General features: G+C 41.0%; 1 protein-coding gene across 1 annotated transcript in view; it reads left to right on the top strand.

Moving 5' to 3' along the window:
- The window catches only part of tmem185 (transmembrane protein 185), a 29,404-nt gene extending 15,520 nt beyond the window's left edge, over positions 1–13,884 (top strand). The window contains exons 6-7 of the mRNA XM_028816126.2: positions 9,389–9,512; positions 12,882–13,884. Coding sequence (XP_028671959.1) covers positions 9,389–9,512; positions 12,882–13,123 — 366 coding nt within the window. The 3' untranslated portion in view covers positions 13,124–13,884. The remainder of the gene's footprint in view (positions 1–9,388; positions 9,513–12,881) is intronic.
- Positions 13,885–23,078: the final 9,194 nt, after the last annotated feature.

Below are 23,078 nucleotides of genomic sequence, written 5' to 3'. Positions count from 1 at the left end.
CTGGTAAGCTGAATATAGGCCATTTCTTACTAATTTTGGCCAGCAGCCGCATGTACTTCAGAAAAGGTAATCCACCTGAAGCTAAGCATGTTTGGTCCAGCCAGTACTTGAGTGGGAGACCATCTAGAAAAAGCTTGGATTTTGCTGGAAGAGGTGTTGGTGTGGCCAGCAGAGGGTGCTTACAATGACGGGGACACTGTGCTGCAAAAGTGGCTCAGTCCTCCACATAAGATGCAAAAACCGAGGTCCTGACTCTCTGTGGTCATACTGTAAAAGATCCCTGGGCATCTTTTATAAAGAGCAGGGTGTTTCCTGATGTCCTAGATAAATTCCCCGTCATGGCCTGTTCCTTCTGACCTCCTAATCACCCTCCATCTCTTACTGGCTAACTTTCTCACCTTTTCATCACTTTATTAACAATGTGTGGTGAGAGTACTGGTGCAAAATGGCTGCTGCACAGGGTGGTGGTTGAAGTGGCTCTAGCTTCTCTGTGTTAAGTGCTATGAGTGTCTTGAAAAGCACTATATAAATGCAGTGTCTCTTAATTTTGTTTAGCGTGATAAGTCATGACCTAAACGTAGCCACATTTTCAACTATCAATATGTGTAAATGTGCACTTTTTTCTATAGTTCAATTTTATCAACCTACCTGCACTTAGCCGCTGTCTTTTTACCGAAATAACTGGTTAATAGTAAGTAAAATTTATTTTACAGTATTTTATTGTTAATGTTCTGCATTCATAGTGGTTTGCTTAAATTGCCTTTTGCATGTCTGTTTTTGATTTTTTGACAAATATTTAGTTTAATACAAAGTAGGCTTTGAAACCAACATGGCTTCAGTTTTTCTTGCAAGCTTTCTGCAGTATTGCAGGGTCTCAAACTGTGAGAATTCAAACTGAGTGACTTGATGAGCAAGTTAAGTCATTGTGAAGGTCTATCACTAGCAGTGCTGGTGAGGCTAGTACAGTACCTGTGCCTACTATACTCTCTTCTGCCACACACATGACATCTCCAATTCTTCCATGTTGTCTCACTCTGCAGATCTGCAGGTTACACACTTCTCTACATGTGTTTGTTCCTTATTTGTGTAAATTGCATATTTTTAATTGTAAAGCATTTGTTTTACAAAATTACAAGATTCCCTCACTTTACGAAGCAGCTCTGTTTCTGAAAGCTCCTTCATAACGTGAATATTTCCTAACATGAACACCTAATTACAATTAATTTAAATGCTTTGCCTGGCCCCCCCAAAATTCCTTCCATATTTGTTCAAAGAGTAACAACATGAAAATTAACATTAGAGCAGTCCCCTTGTATTCACAAGGAATATGTTCAAAGCCTAACCATGGATGAATGAAACCCACAGATGATACCAAACCCCTATATATGCAGTAGTGCTGTGCGGTATGACCCAAATTCTATATCACGGTATTTTTCAAAATTATACTGGTTTCATGTTATTATATGGTATTTTTTTCCCATGCATGAGTGGATGTTAACCACATTTTCCACTGCAATTACTGGCTAACAATAACCTATTCCACTGTCATGAGAATTTACATTGTACAAAAAAACATTTTAATGTGCACACAAGTATTAATCCAGGTTTGCATGGCCCCATAAAGTGATAGTTTTCAAGGGGGTGGCACTAAGGAACAGAAGGAATCACATTGCATGACAGATGCAGTTAAAATATAGAGCCTTTTTATTGAACAAATTTTGCAAACAACTTAAACTAAAATTTTGACAACATATTTTCAACCACCCAAAGAGGCATTTAGACTTCGTAAAATATCCAGAGGTGCTTGTCAAATGTTGTATTGCACTGAACATGTCTTAGAAAAGGAATAAATAGTAAATATTTTTTGTAAACCAACTACACTTTGTTAATGTTAACAATCTCTGTCCACTGACAAGTTAAAGTGACTTTTTAAACAACTTTACCATCATTAAACTGCATAATATTTAAACTAATAAATAATAACAATACAATAAATAATGGTGCAACTTCCAGTAATAATAAGACTTCAAGCCCAGGTGCATTACACAGTATTCACCAAATTAAAATAAAATAAAACAATTGCAACTTGGTGATGACATCTTTACCAACTGAACCATCATTAAGGCAAACTGCATTAATATGGACCTTGCTTCAAGCTAAGCTATATACAGAAATAATAAAACTGCAAACTTGCATTTATAGTGCTATTATTGGTATAGACCTACGGAAGCGTATTAGGGCCACAGTGAAGAAAGAAAAAAAAAAACTGTCGAGATTGAAGTCGACATTTCCACTTTATTCTCATAGTTTTATTTTGTCATTAAAGTAGAATGCCGTAAACCAGTGGCGGACCGTGCATTTCACACCTAGGCCTTCAGTAGTGCTTCGTCTGAATCAACGCGCCCCTCAAAAACTAATTTATGTTTATAAAAACCGTCTTAATATGCAGAAATACAGTATAAAGAGCCGTTGCATCGCAGATAGATAACTTCTGTAGCCACAATAAATGCCTTTATTGAATAGACAAACCAGGGATGAACAAGTTCCTTCTACTACAGCTACAGCCGCGACACACATAAAAAACATCAATAATAACTCATAAACTTGCAATATTATTTAGGAAAATCGCAACATTTTACTCACCAAAAATTCGGATTCTTTGTAATCAAAATCCATCCTCCTCTCTTTCCTCAAAAACAGTTCAGTTACTCTGTCGTACAGATTATCTGTGCGCTTCAGTTCCATCACGAAGTCCCTTTCTATTGCCATCGAAGCTAATGCTGAAAGTCGAACCTGCCTTGTCGTATTTCTGGCATAAGTTTTAATTTGCTTTAGGGCTGAAAATGTCCGCTTGACAGAAGCAGTGGACACGGGAATGGTCACCGCCAAACATACCAATGTGTATAGCTGCCCCATGCTCTCATTCAGATTTCTCTGATGAAGGAAGTCAAGGAGATCAGTGGGAGATTTTCCTGCAAAATCATCCATGGCATACATTACAATCAGTTCTGTTTTTAGCCGAGACAGATCAAAAAGTGCTTTGTGTGCTCGGAGCACCTGTGGGGTGCGTTCAGTGGCCTCATAGAGTTCCTCATAAAGGTTTCTATCTCGCTCAACGGTGTCACAGAATTCCTTTACCCTAGCCAGACAAAACTGCACATCCAGTTTTTTGTCCTGTAGTATTGAAAAGAGCACATCTGAATACTCAAAAAATGCCATTGAATGTGTGAAGCAAAAAACAAAACTCAAAATCATCCAGACGTGCTTTAAATCCATCAGCACAGCGCACTGTGTCCTCATCATACTCGTCATGATGCTCCAGAATGTGATGAAACAGTTCCTTTAGAGCAGTGCTCCGCAACCTTTTCTCACCTACGACACACCAAAGTTCTTCCTAGAATTCCGCGGCACATCAAAAGCCAAAATATATAGCAGTGGCGTAGCTGGGGGTGGGGGGGTGCGCCAGCTATTTAGGGGCGTCCAAACTACAGTAGTTTCCTTTTTTTTTGTTCCTTGAGGAGGTGCAAAAAAAAAAAAAATTCTTTCAGCTTTGGGGCGTCAAATTTTTCACCGCCCCGGACAACATGAACTCCAGCTACGCCACTGATATATAGATATTATTTTAATACACAAATTTTACAATAAATTTTCATTTTTTATTATAAGTATACATTTATTATAAGTATACATACATAAAAACTATATTTACTTTTATGCAATCTTAATAATTATTATAACATAATGACTGATTAATGTGATACCTGCGCTTGTTTCAATGAACACAAAAGTTTTATATTTGGCTCAATATTTGACAGCGCAACCCGAAGTTCTTGGTCAAGATCTTTTAAGCATGACCGCTTATCATTTTTAATTAACAAAAGAGTTGTTTGTCTTTTTTGGAGTAACTGGGATGGTTTGAATTTAGATGGCGATTTAGTTTACTGGGTGCCATTGCCTCGTTTGATAGCTGATCGCCGCAAATTATGCATTGTGGCTTTGGAGCCGTTTCGTCACCACACCACGAGAATCCATATCGAATGTAGTCTTCGTTGTACTTCCTTTTCACAATCTTCTTTGTTTTTTTTGCAACACTTGTGCTGGGTTCTTCATCATCTGTACGTGAAGACGAATCTTTTCCACGTAAAAATTTATCCATATTTAAAGGGGTATAAAACTAAATATGAATCACACGAAGAACGTTACCCATACACAATTCAGCAACACAACTAATAGTAATGAATGATAACTACTGTCGCAAGACAAGTGAATGCGACGTAGCACGACTAATACGTCGGCTTGAATTGAATCTAGGTGAGGGCACGGAGCGCTCTGCCTATCAAAGCATACTACGCAGTTGTCTGGCGACTACGTAGGACCTACGTCGTAGGCGCCAGGCGATGGGATTTATTATTTCAGAGAAATGACACATAAAATTATGAAACCTTTAAAATGCTATTTACACGAATATTTCATTGCACGTATTCTCGTTATTGTGTTTCTAAGGAGGACCTTTGAAATATTATTTAGTTAGAAAATTGTCTTATTTGACCGCGTCACACCTGTATTGGCTCAAGGCACACCAGTGTGCCGTGGCACACCGGTTGCGGAGCACTGCTTTAGAGCATCTCTCTTCTCTATCCAATCAATGGGTCTGAATACGGTGACGTTGCGGTACGCCTGCTAGAGGGCCCTAGTGAAACCAACTCAAAATCTGATTGGTTGAAGCAACAGTTTAATCGACATTTATTTTGTGTTAGAGGGCCTGCAGAACGTATTGTGAAGGCCTCCGGGCAGATTTCCTTGACTTTGACCCTGCCTGGCAACAAATGATGGCCAAAATGTGATTGGTTAAATGCTTTAATACGAAAATACATGTCTGGAAGCAGCACAACCATCGGAAAAGCTATGAAAGGAAGCGGATAGACTATTTGGAATTATTTCATAAGTATTCATGGACAAAATATAATTAATATCAGTTTATGATTCAGATATTTTTTTAGGCCAGCAGAGAAGGCCTTGCAGGCCCTGACGGTCCGCCACTGCTGTAAACTAAACTGCATCCTAAAATCAATGTTTAATTTACTAGATTTTCTCAAATCCCATCATAAGTTAATGTAGCACATTAAATGCTTTGTGGTAAGTGTTCCCCGACCCAGTTGTTAATTGCTACGCGCTTCTTAAACTGACTTCCTCAGCATTAAGAGGAGGCGCCGGCAGCGATCACCTCACAGAATACATTCACTTCATGATATTCCTGCTCTCTGAAAATGTAGAATGCTAAGATAAATTTTCATGATGAAATGCATTAAAGCAGGTATTACACATGCACGGTAGTGAGGCGGTAGTGCTTCTCCCTTGCAGTAAGGGGTCCCCAGGTGTACGTTCAGTGTAGAGAACTTTATGGCAGGTGTAACGAGGCTCCAAAAAACTGGATGTATGAATGGGTATCGCACAGGTTTAACTTAAATATTGTGTAAATGTTGGGTTTGTGATCTGCTGGTCGGAGACACGAACACAGAATTCAGTAAATGTTCTTCTGAGCTGACTTTCTTTATTGCATGTGTGCTGTCTGTCTGATGTACCAAACCCGCAGTTCCTATCTTTCCTTTTTCTTTCTCCACATAACCAGTCACTACACGATAAATGTCTTTGTGAAATTAAACCTAGTTATAAACTTAGACCACAGAGTGTTCAGAACTTAAAAAAAATCTTCATCATACATGTTTAATTATGCCATCCATTCAGGGTTGTGTCCATCCCAGTAAGCATTGTGTGTGAGGCAGGAGCAAACCCTGAACGTGGCGCCAGCACATCACAGGGTGAATATGAGCAATACATACACTAGCAGGGTCAATATAGCATAACAAAACCCCACATCCTACATGACTTTGAAAGGAAACTGAAGCACGCCGAGTAAACCCACCAGAAAACAGGCAAATTCAAAGCGGGGAACAACCAGGACCCCATTGCTGCAAGGCAGCAGTGCAACCTCCACGCCACCGTGTCCCCTCATGATTAATACCTGCTTTAATGCATTTCATCATGAAAATTATATCAAGTATTTATCTTAGTATTCTAAATGTTCAGGGAGTAGGAATATCATGAAATTAATGTATTCTGTGTGATGCCTGCACCTCCTCTTGGAGCAAGAGGAAGTCAGTTTAAGAAGCACGTAGCGATTAATAAGGCTCCGGGAACACTTAACACAAAGCATTTAATGTGCTGAATAACTTATGACGGGGTTTGAGAAAATCTAGTAAATTAAATATTTATTTTAAGGTGAAGTTTAGTTTACGATGCTATACTTCAATAACAAATTACGAGAATAAAGTCAACATGTTGACTTTAATCTCGACAAACGGCGAGAATAAAGTAGAAATGTCGAGAATAACATGTCGACTTTATTCTCGTCATAAGCGTCAAGATTAAAGTGGAAATGTCGAGAATAAAGTCAACATGTCGTCACACTATTACACAGTACCCAGGTACATTACACAGTGTTGAAAACAAATAAAACAAGTACAACTTGGCTTGCAGTATTATCCAGTAGTATAGAAACAGTATTTACACATTTGAACATAATGGTCCACATCCGACCTTTTAAACCCAAAGTATCTCCAGACAACAGACGTGACTCCTTTTTCCAGCAAAAGTTCTTCTATGTCATCATTTTCAACTTTATCGTCTGCTATAGCTTCAGTTTCGGCAATATTCTCTGTCCATTTTCACCGCGCAATACCTCCACTACCGCATGTACTTTGTTGCATTCGTGTTTAGCAGTGTAGCAGTGAAAAAGAGTCCCCGCGCCACACTGGTGTAGCAGTGAAAAAGGTCCCCCTTAAACAGTTTCCCGTAGCGCCACATTCCGAACTTTGTTTAGGCAATTTAAACCGGTGTTGCGGTATAAGAAAAATCCATATCATAACAAAAATAAAAAACGGTTTTCGGTATTAACTGGTATACCGCCCAGCACTAATATGCAGTCAATCCATGGGGGCTTCATTACTGAAAAACCCTACAGATACGCAAACCACATGCGGATAGGTTATTGATCCTATGGGGAAAAAATGTAGTTGGGTTCTGGCAGGATGTCTGCTCAAAGTAGGGAGATGAGGTCAAGTGGATACACCAGCAGTCTGCTCTCTCCCCTGCAGGTTCGGTAATGATCCTTCTGCAGAAACGTGTTAAGACTTTTAAATCCTATATTGTCAAGTTCAATCTAAGCGCTCCACCAGAGGCTGTTAAACACTATGGCAGTGCTGATCTGAGGACCTCTCCAAACTATCCAGTTGATAGTAGCAATAGGTAGTGTATACAAAGGGCAGGGCCTTATGACATGCACTTACTGGCAATTCCTCATTTGTAGGGAATGATTGCAAGCCCCTGCCCCTCACGAATGGTTTTCAAAAGCTTACCCACGCACCAGGTAGACACCGTTTGATCCATTCAGTGTAGCATGTGTGCAGCTCCTGGAGATGAGAAGGACATCACAAACCTGTTATTACTGCTGCATGAGAATTTTTGCAGAATTTTTTTTTTCTGCTTTGAAAAGGGAAGAGTAAATTGCGGGAGTTGCAAAATGGGTTAGTGCAAATCCATAGTGTGGTTTTATTGTATTAGGAAAAGTTAGTTATATTTAGAGTTATACTGCACGCGTGGGTAACTTTTACACTGTAGATGCTATAATATAGCATGACTAACGGTTAGTGGGAGGATGGCCGGAGTGGGTGATGTCAAAACAGTGGACAACAGGATCATTCATGCTGGATGCATTCTTTACAGGTGAGTGCATGGTTAATTCTGTTTTATGAATTTCTAATTTCTGGGTGATTTTTATTATTTAACTAGACAAAGAGCCCGTTTCGACAACGTAAGATGAAACAGGCACAAGTGGAATAGTAATAAGTATAAGCACCACAAACCTGATATAGGTGTATTGAATGAATGCGTAATTCAATCAGAATGCGTAATTAGGCCTCGAGCTGTAGTCGAAATCGCCCTTCAGGCCTCTAGAGCTTTATTCGAAGTCACCTTTCACTTTGAATTTTTGTGGCCGTAAATCCGCCGCCTGCCGTGATGTTGGGGTTGGATGTCGGTCAAAGTCGCCTTTCTCTTTGAATTTTCGCGGCCGTAAATCCGCCGCCTGCCTCGATGTCGGTCTCGTAAGGTTTTTCAGGCAGCTACGCAGAAGGCGACTGCGCAGAAGGCTTTGGGCGGACGTGAGTGAGTGAGTAGGCTGGCGAATTATGTATTAAGATATTTTCAAACCACAGATAACTGAAACTATAGATGAGGAATCCATGGTTGAGGGCGATACTGGTAAAGTTTAATAATAACATTAGTCCTCAAAACAAGCCCTAATTAGACATTGGCCTTCAATAAACGCTGTTCAGTAATGCTGTATATCTACACTTTATGTCTTCAAGTTTCCAGTTGAAAGAAAATGCCTTTCAGTTTTTCTTGGGCTTTTCTGTCACCTTTTTTTGGAGTCATGATGCTCAAGATAATTAGAAAAGACAGGTGAGCAGCACACGAGTGTACTGCTGCACGCCATTTGACAGACTGCCGCAAGAGTGGTCTGTAAACGTAGCAGCATGATGGAACACTGTGATATTGTTTCACCGGTATCTACTCCTGACACAAACGGTGAACTGTAGTAAGGTACAGTATACCTTGAGTAACTGCCAAGATGATGGTGTGTTAGCACATTTTTAAAAAATCTTGCCAGACTTTGTTTTGTTTTTTTTTCTCGTTCATAAGATGAGAAAGGGCATTAAGACTTAATTTGTATATGTACCTCATGCATATAGGAACCTAACCCTCACTTACTGTGTATATACAGTGGATTCGAAAAGTATTCACACACTTTGCTTTTTGGGACAAAAATACAAAACAAAAGTATAATTGCCATGAAACATGCATGTACAATTATGTACAATATACAATGGATTAAGAAAGTTCTCAGACTCCTTTACATTCTGCACACTTTATTCTGTTTAATTTTAAATTTGCCATTTTGCCCATAAATCTATACTGACTCTACCCATAAAGTCAAAAGTTAAAACATGGCTTCTGAAAGATATGCAAATTTATTAAAAATCAAAAACTGAAATCTTACATAGTGTTGCTGATAGACAAAAGACAATGGCACAATACTTTTTTTATGCTTAAGCCTTGGGTTGTGTTGTTGTCTCACAGATTTTAGGTTGGGCTCCATCTTGTTTAGGAGGGTTGATAGCCTCCTTGTGGTGTCCTGAGACATGCTATTATCCTGAAGTCGATTTAGTGGTTAAGAGATTGCAATAATAGTGTGTTTATAAAACTGTTTGTAAGTGCAGTGTTCTTGAAATGTGATCATTTAAACAAGTCAATCACCATTTTGTTACAGATTCTTCTGGTTCACAGACTGGATAATCACAACAAATTCCCTTATGTTCCTATCTTCATTCCCTTGTGGCTGTCCCTTATAACACTGATGGCAACAACCTTTGGACAAAAAGGGGGAAATCACTGTAAGTTGTTGTTACATAATTTCCAAAATAAAGACACTTGCTAAAAATAATGTGATGATAATTAAATATATTTTTCATGCAGGTAGGGACATGGTGTTTCTGGGAATTTTAGGAGGGCTACTAGGCTATGAATGTTTTTTCCATTACAAGATAATGTACGTCTTTATACATTAACTGTAGCTGTTTAAATCTCAACCCCAAACCAATAGTTGATGGATTTTTGATTACTCAAACAATAACTCCTTATGACACATCGTGCCACAGAATGGTGCTGTGAACAGCAAGTGTGGTTGGATTGACAGTTTTATCTTTCTGCACAGCAATGGGAAGTACTGTGAGCAGAGCAGATAGTGTGGAGGTTAGCAATGACGCATGTGCCATTATTAATAATAATAATAAATCTTTGCATTTATATAGCACTTTTCTCACTACTCAAAGCGCTCAGCAATTGCAGGTTAAGGGCCTTGCTCAAGGGCCCAACAGAGCAGAGTCCCTATTGGCATTTACGGGATTCGAACCGGCAACCTTCCGATTGCCAGGGATTTATTTATTGACATTGACTTTGCTGGTAAAAGTACAGAAATCAGGAGAGAAGGAAAAAGTAGACGTAATGGTGTTTGTGTGTACGGAATTAAAGGCAACAAGATGCAAACAGGCTGGAGATTCTCAGGAGTGCATGTAAGGATGGAGGTCTGGAAGGAGGTGAACATTTCTTGAAGTCTGAGTGCAGTCCCAAAGGAAGTGTTGAACCTGCGGTGCTGCAGCAGGTGTAGGGGAGACTTCGACTCTTTTTAATCATCACAATTCCACGAGGGAAGGAATAGTGAGAAAGTTGGGGAGGCCATGTTCTGCGTCGAGGTTTATAGCTGAAGGCAGACAGAGTTTACGGCTCAGGATTTACAGTTAGGTCCATAAATATTTGGACAGAGACGTTTTTCTAATTTTGGTTCTGTACATTACCACAATGAATTTTAAATGAAACAGCTCAGATGCAGTTGAAGTGCAGACTTTCAGCTTTAATTCAGTGGGGTGAACAAAACGATTGCATAAAAATGTGACGCAACTAAAGCATTTTTTTAACACAATCCCTTCATTTCAGGGGCTCAAAAGTAATTGGACAATTGACTCAAAGGCTATTTCAAGGGCAGGTGTGGGCAAGTCCGTCGTTATGTCATTATCAATTAAGCAGATAAAAGGCCTGGAGTTGATTTGAGGTGTGGTGCTTGCATGTGGAAGATTTTGCTGTGAACAGACAACATGCGGTCAAAGGAGCTCTCCATGCAGGTGAAAGAAGCCATCCTTAAGCTGCGAAAACAGAAAAAACCCATCTGAGAAATTGTTACAATATTATGAGTGGCAAAATCTACAGTTTGGTACATCCTGAGAAAGAAAGAAAGCACTGGTGAACTCAGCAACGCTAAAAGACTTGGACGTCCACAGAAGACAACAGTGGTGGATGATCGCAGAATCATTTCCATGGTGAAGAGAAACCCCTTCACAACAGCCAACCAAGTGAACAACACTCTCCAGGGGGTAGGCGTTTCGATATCCAAGTCTACCATAAAGAGAAGACTGCATGAAAGTAAATACAGAGGGTGCAGTGCAAGGTGCAAGCCACTCATAAGCCTCAAGAATAGAAAGACTAGATTGGACTTTGCTAAAGAACATCTAAAAAAGCCAGCACAGTTCTGGAAAAACATTCTTTTGACAGTTGAAACCAAGATCAACCTCTACCAGAATGATGGCAAGAAAAAAGTTTGGAGAAGGCGTGGAACAGCTCATTATCCAAAGCATACCACATCATCTGTAAAACATGGTGGAGGCAGTGTGATGGCTTGGGCGTGCATGGCTGCCAGTGGCACTGGGACACTAGTGTTTATTGATGATGTGACACAGGACAGAAGCAGCCGAATGAATTCTGAGGTGTTCAGAGACATACCGTCTCGTCAAATCCAGCTAAATGCAGTAAATCTGATTGGGCGGCGTTTCATGATACAGATGGACAATGACCCAAAACATACAGCCAAAGCAACCCAGGAGTTTATTAAAGCAAAGAAGTGGGAAATTCTTGAATGGCCAAGTCAGTCACCTGATCTTAACCCAACTGAGCATGCATTCCACTTGTTGAAGACTAAACTTCAGACAGAAAGGCCCACAAACAAACAGCAACTGAAAGCCGCTGCAGTAAAGGCCTGGCAGAGCATTAAAAAGGAGGAAACCCAGCATCTGGTGATGTCCATGAGTTCAAGACTTCAGGCTGTCATTGCCAGCAAAGGGTTTTCAACCAAGTATTAGAAATGAACATTTTATTTCCAGTTATTTAATTTGTCCAATTACTTTTGAGCCCCTGAAATGAAGGGATTGTGTTAAAAAAAATGCTTTAGTTGCCTCACATTTTTATGCAATCGTTTTGTTCACCCCACTGAGCTAAAGCTGAAAGTCTGCACTTCAACTGCATCTGAGTTGTTTCATTTAAAATTCATTGTGGTAATGTACAGAACCAAAATTAGAAAAAAGTTGTCTGTCCAAATATTTATGGGCCTAACTGTACGTGAGCAATCTTGTGTGATGATGGAGTAAATGATGCAAGATGGTCATCAGCTAGTTTTTCTGAAGTAATGGGACAAAGTTGGTGGTACGACACCATTCATGGAGAGGACACTTATATTTGCATTTCTCCAGATGTTTTTGGTTTTAGTGGATTGTTTTTAATTATTTATTATTGAACACTGATTCTGTTTTTATTTACGGAGAATTTTGTAAACTGCACTTTTAAGTGTCACTGAGCCATCTTTCATATTCATATTTCTACATAAGTTTTATTTTTTTTACATTTGTGGACATGAGCATCATGTCACTTACCCGCTTCAGTTTCAAGGAGCAAGAGGAGTGGGCTGCTGTGACTGGGGTTTGTGCAAAATGCCAAGCAGGCACTGGGGTGGAGGCAGAAGCCAAACTGTTGGCATACGACGAGACCTACCACAGCATTATGGTACAGTAAGAGACGGTACTTATCTTGTACACTGATGAATAAGTGTAGAATATCACTATTGGAGAATTAAATAAATACATGCACATCTAGCGACAGACGTTCCTGATGTGGTCACATGCAGTCATCCAGCCTCGCCTACATCTGGTGCCCAGTCCAGCTCTGTTTCCTGCCTGGTGCCAGTTACTTTCTGCATAATCTCTGGCTCACTAAAACCCTGAATTAGTTTAAACAGGTAAGGGAATGCTATGTTGTGTTATTTTAAGAAAAATGTTCTGAGCAGCGTAAATCTGATCTGTGATTTCTCATGTTAGTGGGGTATGTCGAGACACCATTAGAAGTAAGTTTAATATATAAATTGAATATTTTTTTTGTTCCAGGGTGGTTTGGCATCCGCAAGGACTTCTGTCAGTTTCTCCTAGAAATCTTTCCTTTCTTAAGAGAGTATGGGAACATCTCTTATGACCTCCATCATGAAGATATTGAAGAATCTGAAGAGACTCCTACACCTGAACCACCAAAAATTGCTCCCATGTTCCGCAAAAAGACTGTTGTGATCACCCAGAGCCCAGGCAAATATTTTGTACCGCCACCAAAACTGTGCATTGATGTTCCTGACTGATTTGTGTCCCCTAACTGGACAATGACTCTTAACTGGAATGATAGTGGAAGAGAACATCCTCCTCCCATGCCCCCTCATCTTTTTGAAACACTTCCTTATAAACAAAGTTCTGTGTGACTTTTAAATTTGAGCAGTTCTAGTTGTCCATCTGACTGCTAAAAGAGGAGTTCCATTATATTCAGAATAAAGTACAGAGGACAAACAATGAGGAGTACAGAAAACAAATGAAGGAAGGCTGCAAAGATCTGAATCCTGAATTTAGTCGAAATGTGTACTCCTTTAACTGTCAAGGGGAAGACTGTACTAAAGTCACAAAGGATTGACGTCCATTCCTAAAGAAATAAGCAGTACTGTTTTGGACAATTTTCCCCTTTCAGTGTTGCTGCTGTTTACTTAAATGTGATCTCCATTTTTGATTCCTACATTTGTAGGGAAATAAATGCACAGTAGTTAGGCCAGAATATTTTGAGAACAAGGATTACATTTTCGGAAAATAAATTGTATTATTTATAGTTCCTACTTTACCCGAACTCTGCTGTGACGTAGAGTCGAGTATTCTTGTGTCCGGCATCCATTCAGTGTCACCTAACCGTACCCGTTCAGCACTGATTGGCACACTTCTCTTTGCTTTTGCAAAGAATTGTATAAAATGTAAATTTGTGTGTAAATATAATTTAATTCTTTGCTAATCTGGAAAGCTGTGTCTTAGCTTGGAAACGTTGCCGTCAGGTTAGACCTGCAGTAATTGTAAAGAAGCCTAAAGTCATGAGAATGCCCAGCCAGCACTCCTTCGCCGCCTTCATATGGGCTTCGTTGAAGTGCTCATGGCGCCGCAATACTTGGTTTGAAGCCTGTCTAATAATATTTACGTACATTTCATTCTACTTATTACATGCGCGCTATTGCATAATGGATTCTTGTCACTGAGCTTTGGGGAGCAAATAATTGTAGGCCATGTGCTGGTGTCGCTTTCTGTACTGAAATTTATATTCACTTTATTCATAACTTCAAGTAGTAGAGGTAGCATCGTCCATGTTTGTTGAATAGTTGTGTTTGTCTTCAAAGAGGAAGAAGCGGTGTTGTGATGAGCACCAGTTTAGTCCATCCCTTCATGTAAGGAAATTTGCTTGTTTTAGCGTGATCTTCATTGTTCAACAGTTAAGGATGCTAACTGAGGGGAAGGCCTGACCGTTTTTAAAATTAATTAATGCCAGATACTGAATAACAAAGCGATGTTAGTTAACAGCAACTTAGTGGTCCTTTTCTGGGGTGCTACTATGTTATAAGCCATTGTATATACCGAACCTCCATTCGTTTCCTGAAACAGTCCGGTAGAAATACAGCGAAACTTACATAGCAAGACGTCTGAGCCAAATGCAAAATTCTGAACTATTAACCTAAAAAAAAGCTAAAATTTGAAGCCATTTTAAATTAAATGATTAACGACGACAAAACAAATATTGCTTGCTTGTGCAACCATTTAAGCAAGTTGCACCACATCAAATTAATATTTTAGTTTATTTGTTAAGGCCCATATGTTTTTGTTAACATTTAGAATTAATGCTTTTATCTTTTAATGCAGAATAACTGCTTGTTATGTATGTGGGGGGACCCGAGCACTTTTAACAGCGTATTCCTCTGCAGGTATTCAGTTCTTTCGTGTAGTTATTCCAAATGTTCATTTTCTCCTGTGTGATTTTGTCACAAATGCCATCATGGTGGCACATAAGGCTCATTACTTCGGCCCCCGACAGTTCTTCTCTTTCTGCTCTCATTAAAGCCGTAGGTGCCCTGGCGTGACATGTGGCGTGACGCGTCACTGCTGTCCAACGCAAATCATTTATAAACCGACCCCACCGTTTTATTAGCCCAAAGTGAAAGTAAACACTTTTAACGTTTTATCTCGCTGTCTGTTTACTGTGCACAGCCTAATTTATAAGGTCACAGCACGTCAGCCATTTCAGTTCAGAGTTTCGATGGAGAAGTGACACAATCTGATGCTAAGTTTGTCACCAGAATGTTTGAAATGCTGTTTGCACAGAAAGATAGAGAGAAGAACATGGAATTCCATGCGACTTTGTGCAGCAGCCTTCGGTCTGCGTTTGTCGTCAGTTGTGACGTTGCTGGTCTCCTTCTGGCCCATAACTGAACACCACGGCAAGGCTGTGAGGCCGTCGCTCCTCAGCTTGGCAGGCCGAGTCAGCCTTTGACGTCTGCAGTTGTCATGGAGGGTTTTTATCAAGTTGGAATTGTTCGGTTTTACTGTGTCTTTGTGTTTTGTAGGTGACGTATCCTTTATAATTACTTTAGCTTTACTTAATTATAGCTGGAAACTGGCGCAGGTGCTGTGAGCGCTCCACAAGAACGAACTGAATGGCTTTGGATTAGTGGCGAGTTCAACTTACTCTTACATGATGGGGGGAAATTCATGTTGTTCAATTGTCTCCTCTGTTTTTAAAGCCCAAGTTTACCATCATGTTTGTGATACACCCTTATCTTTGACCTTCCCTTTAGAAATTGTTCTCGGCAGGTCTGAGAAAACAAAACGCAAAAACGTCTCTCGTTTGTGTCGTTCCTTACTTTTGGACCAATTTTATTTTTATTTGCAACTTGTGTTTTATTGAAGGAGGTGACTGTTATAAAAAGTGACGTGGTTAAGATACAGGTGTCTGTCAGATCCACTCGGAAATGCTCTTGTACTGCAAGGTTTTGTTCATTTTCTACAGAAGAGTAATAATCAGTGGAATTGTACTGACCTGGAAACATTTTTGTTTAACAATTGTTTTGTGATTCATCGTCCGCCTCCCTTTTCTCTAAATAAAGGCTTTTGTTTCGTATTTGTCATTCGTCATTTAAAAACATAAACTTAAATCAAATTATTGAGCTTTTATCCTTTCACTGAGATGGATATTAATTTATACCCGGCTGTCTCAAAAATGGAAGGCCATCTTCTGTAAACTCTTTATGTTTTAAGATGTAGGAAACAACAAGATGGGCGGCACAGTGGCGCAGTGGTAGTGCTGCTGCCTCGCAGTTAGGAGACCCGGGTTCGCTTCCCGGGTCCTCCCTGCGTGGAGTTTGCATGTTCTCCCCGTGTCTGCGTGGGTTTCTTCCCACAGTCCAAAGACATGCAGGTTAGGTGGATTGGCGATTCTAAATTGGCCCTAGTGTGTGCTTGGTGTGTGGGTGTGTTTGTGTGTGTCCTGCGGTGGGTTGGCACCCTGCCCGGGATTGGTTCCTGCCTTGTGCCCTGTGTTGGCTGGGATTGGCTCCAGCAGACCCCCGTGACCCTGTGTTCGGATTCAGCGGGTTGGACAATGGATGGATGGAAACAACAAGATTTGTGCTGAAATACTGAAAAAGAAGAAACGTTACACCCAGTCTTGTAATTAACTTGCATTATGGTCATTTCTAAGCATATTTTTAACATATACAGTGGATTTAAAAATTATTTATTGTTTGGATTTCATTTTAAATGAATGCATGAAAATGAGCCTGACCAGGTAAGAATTTCTAACGACACTGCTGTCATCTGCAATTGTAATGAGCTTGTCAAGTGAGTTCTGTCTCCTCAGAAAATTTGACAAAAAATACAAAAAAAGTATAATTAGCCTGAAACATGAATGTACAATTATGTACAATATACAGTACAGTGGATTAGCACAGTTCTTGGACTCTGCACACTTTATTCTGTTGTAGATTTAATTTTAAAAGGATAAATTTGCCATTTTTGCCCATCAGTCTGCACTGAGTAACCCATCACGATAAAGTGAACATGTTTTCAGAAAGGTTTGCAAATTTGTTAGAAAGGAGAGGTTTCAGTTTTTAATTTTTATCAGTGTTCAGACCCAAACTGTGGTCAGATGCATCGTGTTTGCTTTAATTCTCCTTGAGATGTTTCCAGAACGTGATTGCAGTCCACCTGTGGCGAACTGAATTGATTGGACATCGTTTTAGAAAGGCACACCGCTGTGTTGTCTAAGGCCCCACAATTCACAGTGTACGTCAGGACCAGAAACAAGCCATGAAGTCCACATATCTCTCTGAAGACCTCCGCAGTCAAATTGTGATGAGATGGAGATCAGTCAGGGCAAGGGGACAGAACTATTTCTAAAGATTTGAGTGTTCCCAGGGGGCACAGTGGTCTCAAAATTATGAAATGGAAGAAGCACTGGATACACCCAAATTGTTCAGGAAGCAAAATCAGAGACTGAAAGTGTGACTTGAGCTTTGTGTGTGTGATGCTGTCAGTGATGGAGTGTGTCCAGTTCACAGGGCCAATGAGGACGTACTGAAGATTTAAAAGGATTTGAACAGGACAGAGGAGTGGGTGTCCTTGGTGTATTAGGCAGCGCACTGCATTGTTACTTATTTATTTATTGTGACACATGTAAAGAATTGGCCACAAGCTGAAGAGCTGATTATAGGAGGCAGTGCAGGCTGAAGCGACTTGTGCAGCGCGACACACAGGCTGAAGTCCATCAAATGACAGCATTAGTGACAATAACAGCAGATGGCAGCTGCACCGCAGTAAGGAAGGCTCTGACCCGGGAAATTTGCGTCCTTGTTGGGGAGATTAGGATACGTGGGGGGAAAAAACACTCCCAAGAGCATAACTGTACCAAATGTCAATAAATGCAGGCTGCTCGGAAAAGCCATTCCATATGTAATGTCACATTAAGCACTCTAACAGGAACAGCGCACTATGTCAGTGTCATACGATAATACAACTGAACAGCTTATCCTCCTACAAAAATGGACTTTTTTAAGAAATGCTGTTGCTTCTGACATGGCCAGATACGTACCAGGAACAGCTTGGAACGTTCAGCTAAGCCCAGTGGCCTACAGTAATGCCGGGTCAGTGCCTGTATTTATCGAGGGTCTCAGAGTAGAAAAAACAGAAAATCCAACAGTGATGCAAATTTAGTCCTACTTCTAGAAGTACAGGTATGTATAAAAGCATTTTATCAATATTCCTAATTTAGGAAATTACTCCTAATTTCACCAGGATGTAAGCAGCTACCAGAAGATGGCTTTTAGGCCGAGATCGATCACACATCCTAGGAAAGGCTGAATGTTTTGGAAACGCTGGATAATGATGAGCTCATAAAAAGACACCAGTGTTTTTGACAAACAATCCCCCCCCCCCCCCCCTCGATACTTTGCCCCCAAACCCCACAGCCCTGAACACCTAAGAGGACAAGAAAAAACTTGCAAGGAAAAGGTCCTTGTAGGGAAAAAAATGCAAGAGATCTTGGGAAAGGCACTTCAGTGGGAGATCACCTTCTAGGTAGGATGGGCATACAATAAGTGTCAAAAAATGTACCAAATACAACACACAAAATAGAACACAAGTCTTCCTCTTCATAGAGCGAGATGGGCAATCTATCATGGCCACCTCAGAAATATAATACAATAATGTACAATAAGACAATAATATACAAAATACAAGATTAGATTATATCACTAAATACAAAACTATCATATATGGGATTACAGATTTGTTCAGAGTCCTGGAGAGCTCAGCCAACGAGCTGCCTCCTCCTATTGGCCATTCCACAGCTGAATCAGTGCTGGCTGGCCAATCAGATATCCCCAATGATTCCAGTGCTCCTCTATCAGAGATAACTTTTCCTTAGGCAGGCAAACAACTTGGCAGTAGAGCAGTGGCACCAAGTGTCACACGAGGATACAGAGAAGACACCCAGAATTGGAGAGCATTAGTAACAAATTGTAAATATCATCTTATTTATGTTTTAGTACCAACGAGTAAGCCCGTGATTCGCTAGCGAATCGGAAATCCAAGAATGGCAATCAGTTTCTGTTCCATCCGATATTTGGATGGATGACGTATCATGGAGGGTGGGTGCGTCTGGGGAAATGTCATTTAATTACATAAGCATATCTGTACTAAAGCGGTTTCGTTTTGTGGAGACGTGATTCTGTTGCCTTTGCTGACACCGACTGCTGGCAGAGTGGAGCACAGCAAGTGTAGTTTACAGGTTGTGGTGTTCGTGTGCCAGCCACTGAGTGTGGGAAGCCGCTGGGTTTGAGTCTGTGACCGTTATGTGATCTATATTACTGGCACAGTGGATTAGAGCAAGTGAAGTGTACAGGTTGTGTTGTTTGGGCGCCACCTACTGATTCTGGGAAGCTGCTGCGTTTTACTCTGGGGCGTGCGCAACAGCGTAATACGCCTCGGTGGGAAGCCGCTGCGTGATGAAATATCATGGAGGGTATATGCGGTGGTGTGGGCGGTCGCGTCCGGGCGGCTGTACAACCTGGCGTGCACGCTTTACCTCAGGTGTAGTTCACAGGTCGCAGGCATGGTAAAGTTTCCATTTAATTCAATAACCCTATTTGAACTAAAGCGGTTTCTTTGTGTGGGCGCCTTTGTTCATTGTTTGCATCTATGACTGTACAGGTTGTGTTGTTTGGGTGCCACCTACTGACTCTGGGAAGCCGGCGCGTTTTGGGAAGCCGCTGCATTTGACTCTGGGGCGGGCGCCATGGCGCAGCATGTTGTGTTATTTGGGCGCCACCTACTGACGCTGGGAAGCCACTGCATTTGACTCTGGGGCGGGCGCCGCCGCGTTTTGGGAAGCCGCTGCGTTTGACTCTGGGGCGGGCGCCAAGGCCGCAGTGCACATGCGTGCGTTTGACTGTGGACTCTGGGGCGGGCACTGCCTCGGTGCGTCTGCCGTGCATATATTAACTGTGGTTTAGTAAGATAGATGACTAACAACAGAGATGCAGTATGCACAGCAAGTCAGCGGCTCTAGTCAAGGTATGCTAAACTAAAATAGTGAGTGTTCAGATGGGATTTGAAAGCTGAGACTGAAGGCACACTTCTTATAGTAGCAGGCAGACCATTCCATATCTTCAGAGCCCGGTGATATTTTATTAATCCTTGGAATCATAAGCAGGCAGGTTAATGATAACCTCAGGTAAGTAAGCAGGGCCTTGCCATTTAAGGATTTATATGTTCAAAGCAGGATTTTGAGATCTGCCTTAAATTTCAACAGGAGCCAGTGCATAGACTTGAGGACTGGAGTTATTTGTTTGTATTTTCTTTTTCTTGAAATAATTCTTGCAGCAGCATTTTGAATTAATTGAAAGCTGTACAGTATAAAGAGCAATTTGAACAGCCAGTGAACTCCGCATTGCAGTAGTAAATCCTACTAGATATAAATGCATGAATTAGTTTCTGAGTATCCTGCATATTTAGAAAAATACCTTAATTTTCCAACATTCTTAAGATGGAAAAAAACATGTTTTGGACAATTTTGTAATGTTGTAGCGGTGCTACATGATTAATGTCATCGTAAATGTATTTTGTGCTGAGTCCCGTCTTTTGTTGTGTTGTCCTGTTTACATGGTCTGTGTGTTTGTAAGTATGCTCCCCTGGAAGCAAAAAGGGAATGATAACACTGTGGAACCGTTGTCCCTCATGATAATCGGTCCTGTCAATCCCATCACCTGCATCTGATAATTCGCTTTTTAAATGGAGGGACAGAAAGAAAAAAACTACAGAGACAGGAGAAAGCACCGATCTAAATCATTCACACCTTTGTCTACGTGCCACTTTAAACGGCCAACAACAAATCTTTGCACCACAAAACCCCGGCGTTCTGGATTACGCCACATACCGAGGATAAGCACGGTGAGACTGTTTCTTGTTGTTTGGGGAGAGGAGCAAGCCATCATTTTCATCTGTGTAGTTTCCATAGGAAACTTTTTGCATCTAAACCAGGTTCACAATCATTATTCATTTTCCATTAAATCTTCTGGGGCCTCATGTATAAACAGTGCATACGCACAAAAATGTTGCGTAGTCCCGTTTCCACGCTCAAATCGCGATGTATAAAACTTAAACTTTGTGTAAAGCCACACACATTTCCACGGTAGCTCCAACCCTGTCGTACGCAAGTTCTCCGCTCAGTTTTGCAAACAGGCGGCACCCAACGTCAAAGCAGTGCTACTGTTCCAGTGTGGTTACCCTTTCTTTTTAAGATCCACATCCCTGACTTGGCTTTATAAATACACTTAAATTAACCGCATATTGTTTATTAGTTTAATGCATCTGATTGTAATTAACCTGTAACAATATAATGGTCCACACAATGGTCAAACTATTCCAAATACCATAACAGCTTTAGCGTTGTTACTCTCACTGCACCTTCTTCTTCTTACAGCTGCTCCCATTAGGGCTTGCCACAGAGGATCATCTTTTTCCATATTACTCTCACTGCACCACTCGGAATATTTATATCACTGTATCTGAGTGGGGAATCACAGATCTACAGCAGCTGATCGGAAAGAGATTATCAGTATACAGCATCAAGCACGAGCTGCCTCAGCCATGCTGTCTATTGAACTGCTCTCACGCGGCAAACACTTCAGCCCCATTTCCTCGCGGTTCAGAAACAGTTTCATCCCAAGAACTATAAACGCACTCAATCAGTCCATCAAGTGCTCCTTGTAGAACTGTTTGTACCTACAAGTACAATTACCTCACTGTAAACTAGAGATAGTTATAATATTGCACAACCTGTGCCATTTTATAAAGCGCATATTTACATATGATGACGATATAATTTTTAAGATGAAATGCAGGAAAATATGTTTATCATATTCTTCTTCTTCTTCCGGCTGCTCCCGTTAGGGGTTGCCACAGCGAATCATCTTCTTCCGTATCTTTCTGTCCTCTGCATCTTGTTCTGTTACACTCATCACCTGCATGTTCTCTCTCATTACATCCATAAACCTTCTCTTAGGCCTTCCTCTTTTTCTCTTGCCTGGCAGCTCTATCCTTAGCCTCCTTCTCCCAATATACCCAGCATCTCTCCTCTGCACATGTCCAAACCAACGCAATCTCACCTCTCTGACTTTGTCTCCCAACCGTCCAACTTGAGCTGACCCTCTAATGTACTCATTTCTAATCCTATCCATCCTCGTCACACCCAATGCAAATCTCAGCATCTTTAACTCTACCACATCCAGCTCTGTCTCCTGCTTTCTGGTCAGTGCCACCGTCTCCAATCCATATAACATAGCTGGTCACACTACCGTCCTGTAGACCTTCCCTTTCACTCTTGCTGATATCTGTCTGTCACAAATTACTCCTGACACTCTTCTCCACCCATTCCACCCTGCCTGCACTCTCTTTTTCACTTCTCTTCCACAATCCCCATTACTCTGTACTGTTGATCCCAAGTATTTAAACTCATCCACCTTCGCCAACTTTACTCCCTGCATCCTCACCATTCCACTGACCTCCCTCTCATTTACACACATGTATTCTGTCTTGTTCCTACTGACCTTCATTCCTCTCCTCTCTAGAGCATATCTCCACCTCTCCAGGGTCTCCTCAACCTGCTCCCTATTATGGCTACAGATCACAATGTCATCAGCAAACATCATAGTCCACGGGGACTCCTGTCAATCTCGTCTGTCAACCTGTCCATCACCATTGAAAATAAGAAAGGGCTCAGAGCCGATCCCGGGTGTAATCCCACCTCTACCTTGAATGCATCCATCACTCCTACGGCAGACCTCACCACTGTCACACTTCCCTCGTACATATCCTGTACAACTCTTATGTACTTCTCTGCCACTCCTGACTTCCTCATACAATACCACAACTCCTCTCAAGGCACCCTGTCATATGCTTTCTCCAGGTCCACAAAGACACAATGCAACTCCTTCTGGCCTTCTCTAAACTTCTCTACCAACATTTTATACAGATAAAATGTTAACATCATTTAAATAATCTATATTGTTAATAATTAAACATGTGAGGACACAGTGCCGCAGCACTAGCGAGGAGCTGGCGCTCCATTCACAGATTGTTCCTGCCTCGCGCGGTATTCTTGCTGTGGCTGGCGCGACACTGGAAGGATACATGGATTGAATAATTAAACATGTACTACGAAGATATTTCAATGTTGCTTAA

The sequence above is a fragment of the Erpetoichthys calabaricus genome, chromosome 12 (genome assembly GCF_900747795.2).
Source record: "Erpetoichthys calabaricus chromosome 12, fErpCal1.3, whole genome shotgun sequence".
Classification (NCBI taxonomy): domain Eukaryota; kingdom Metazoa; phylum Chordata; class Cladistia; order Polypteriformes; family Polypteridae; genus Erpetoichthys; species Erpetoichthys calabaricus.
Note: the sequence above shows the minus strand (reverse complement) of the source record. Positions and strands in the feature narration are given on the sequence as shown.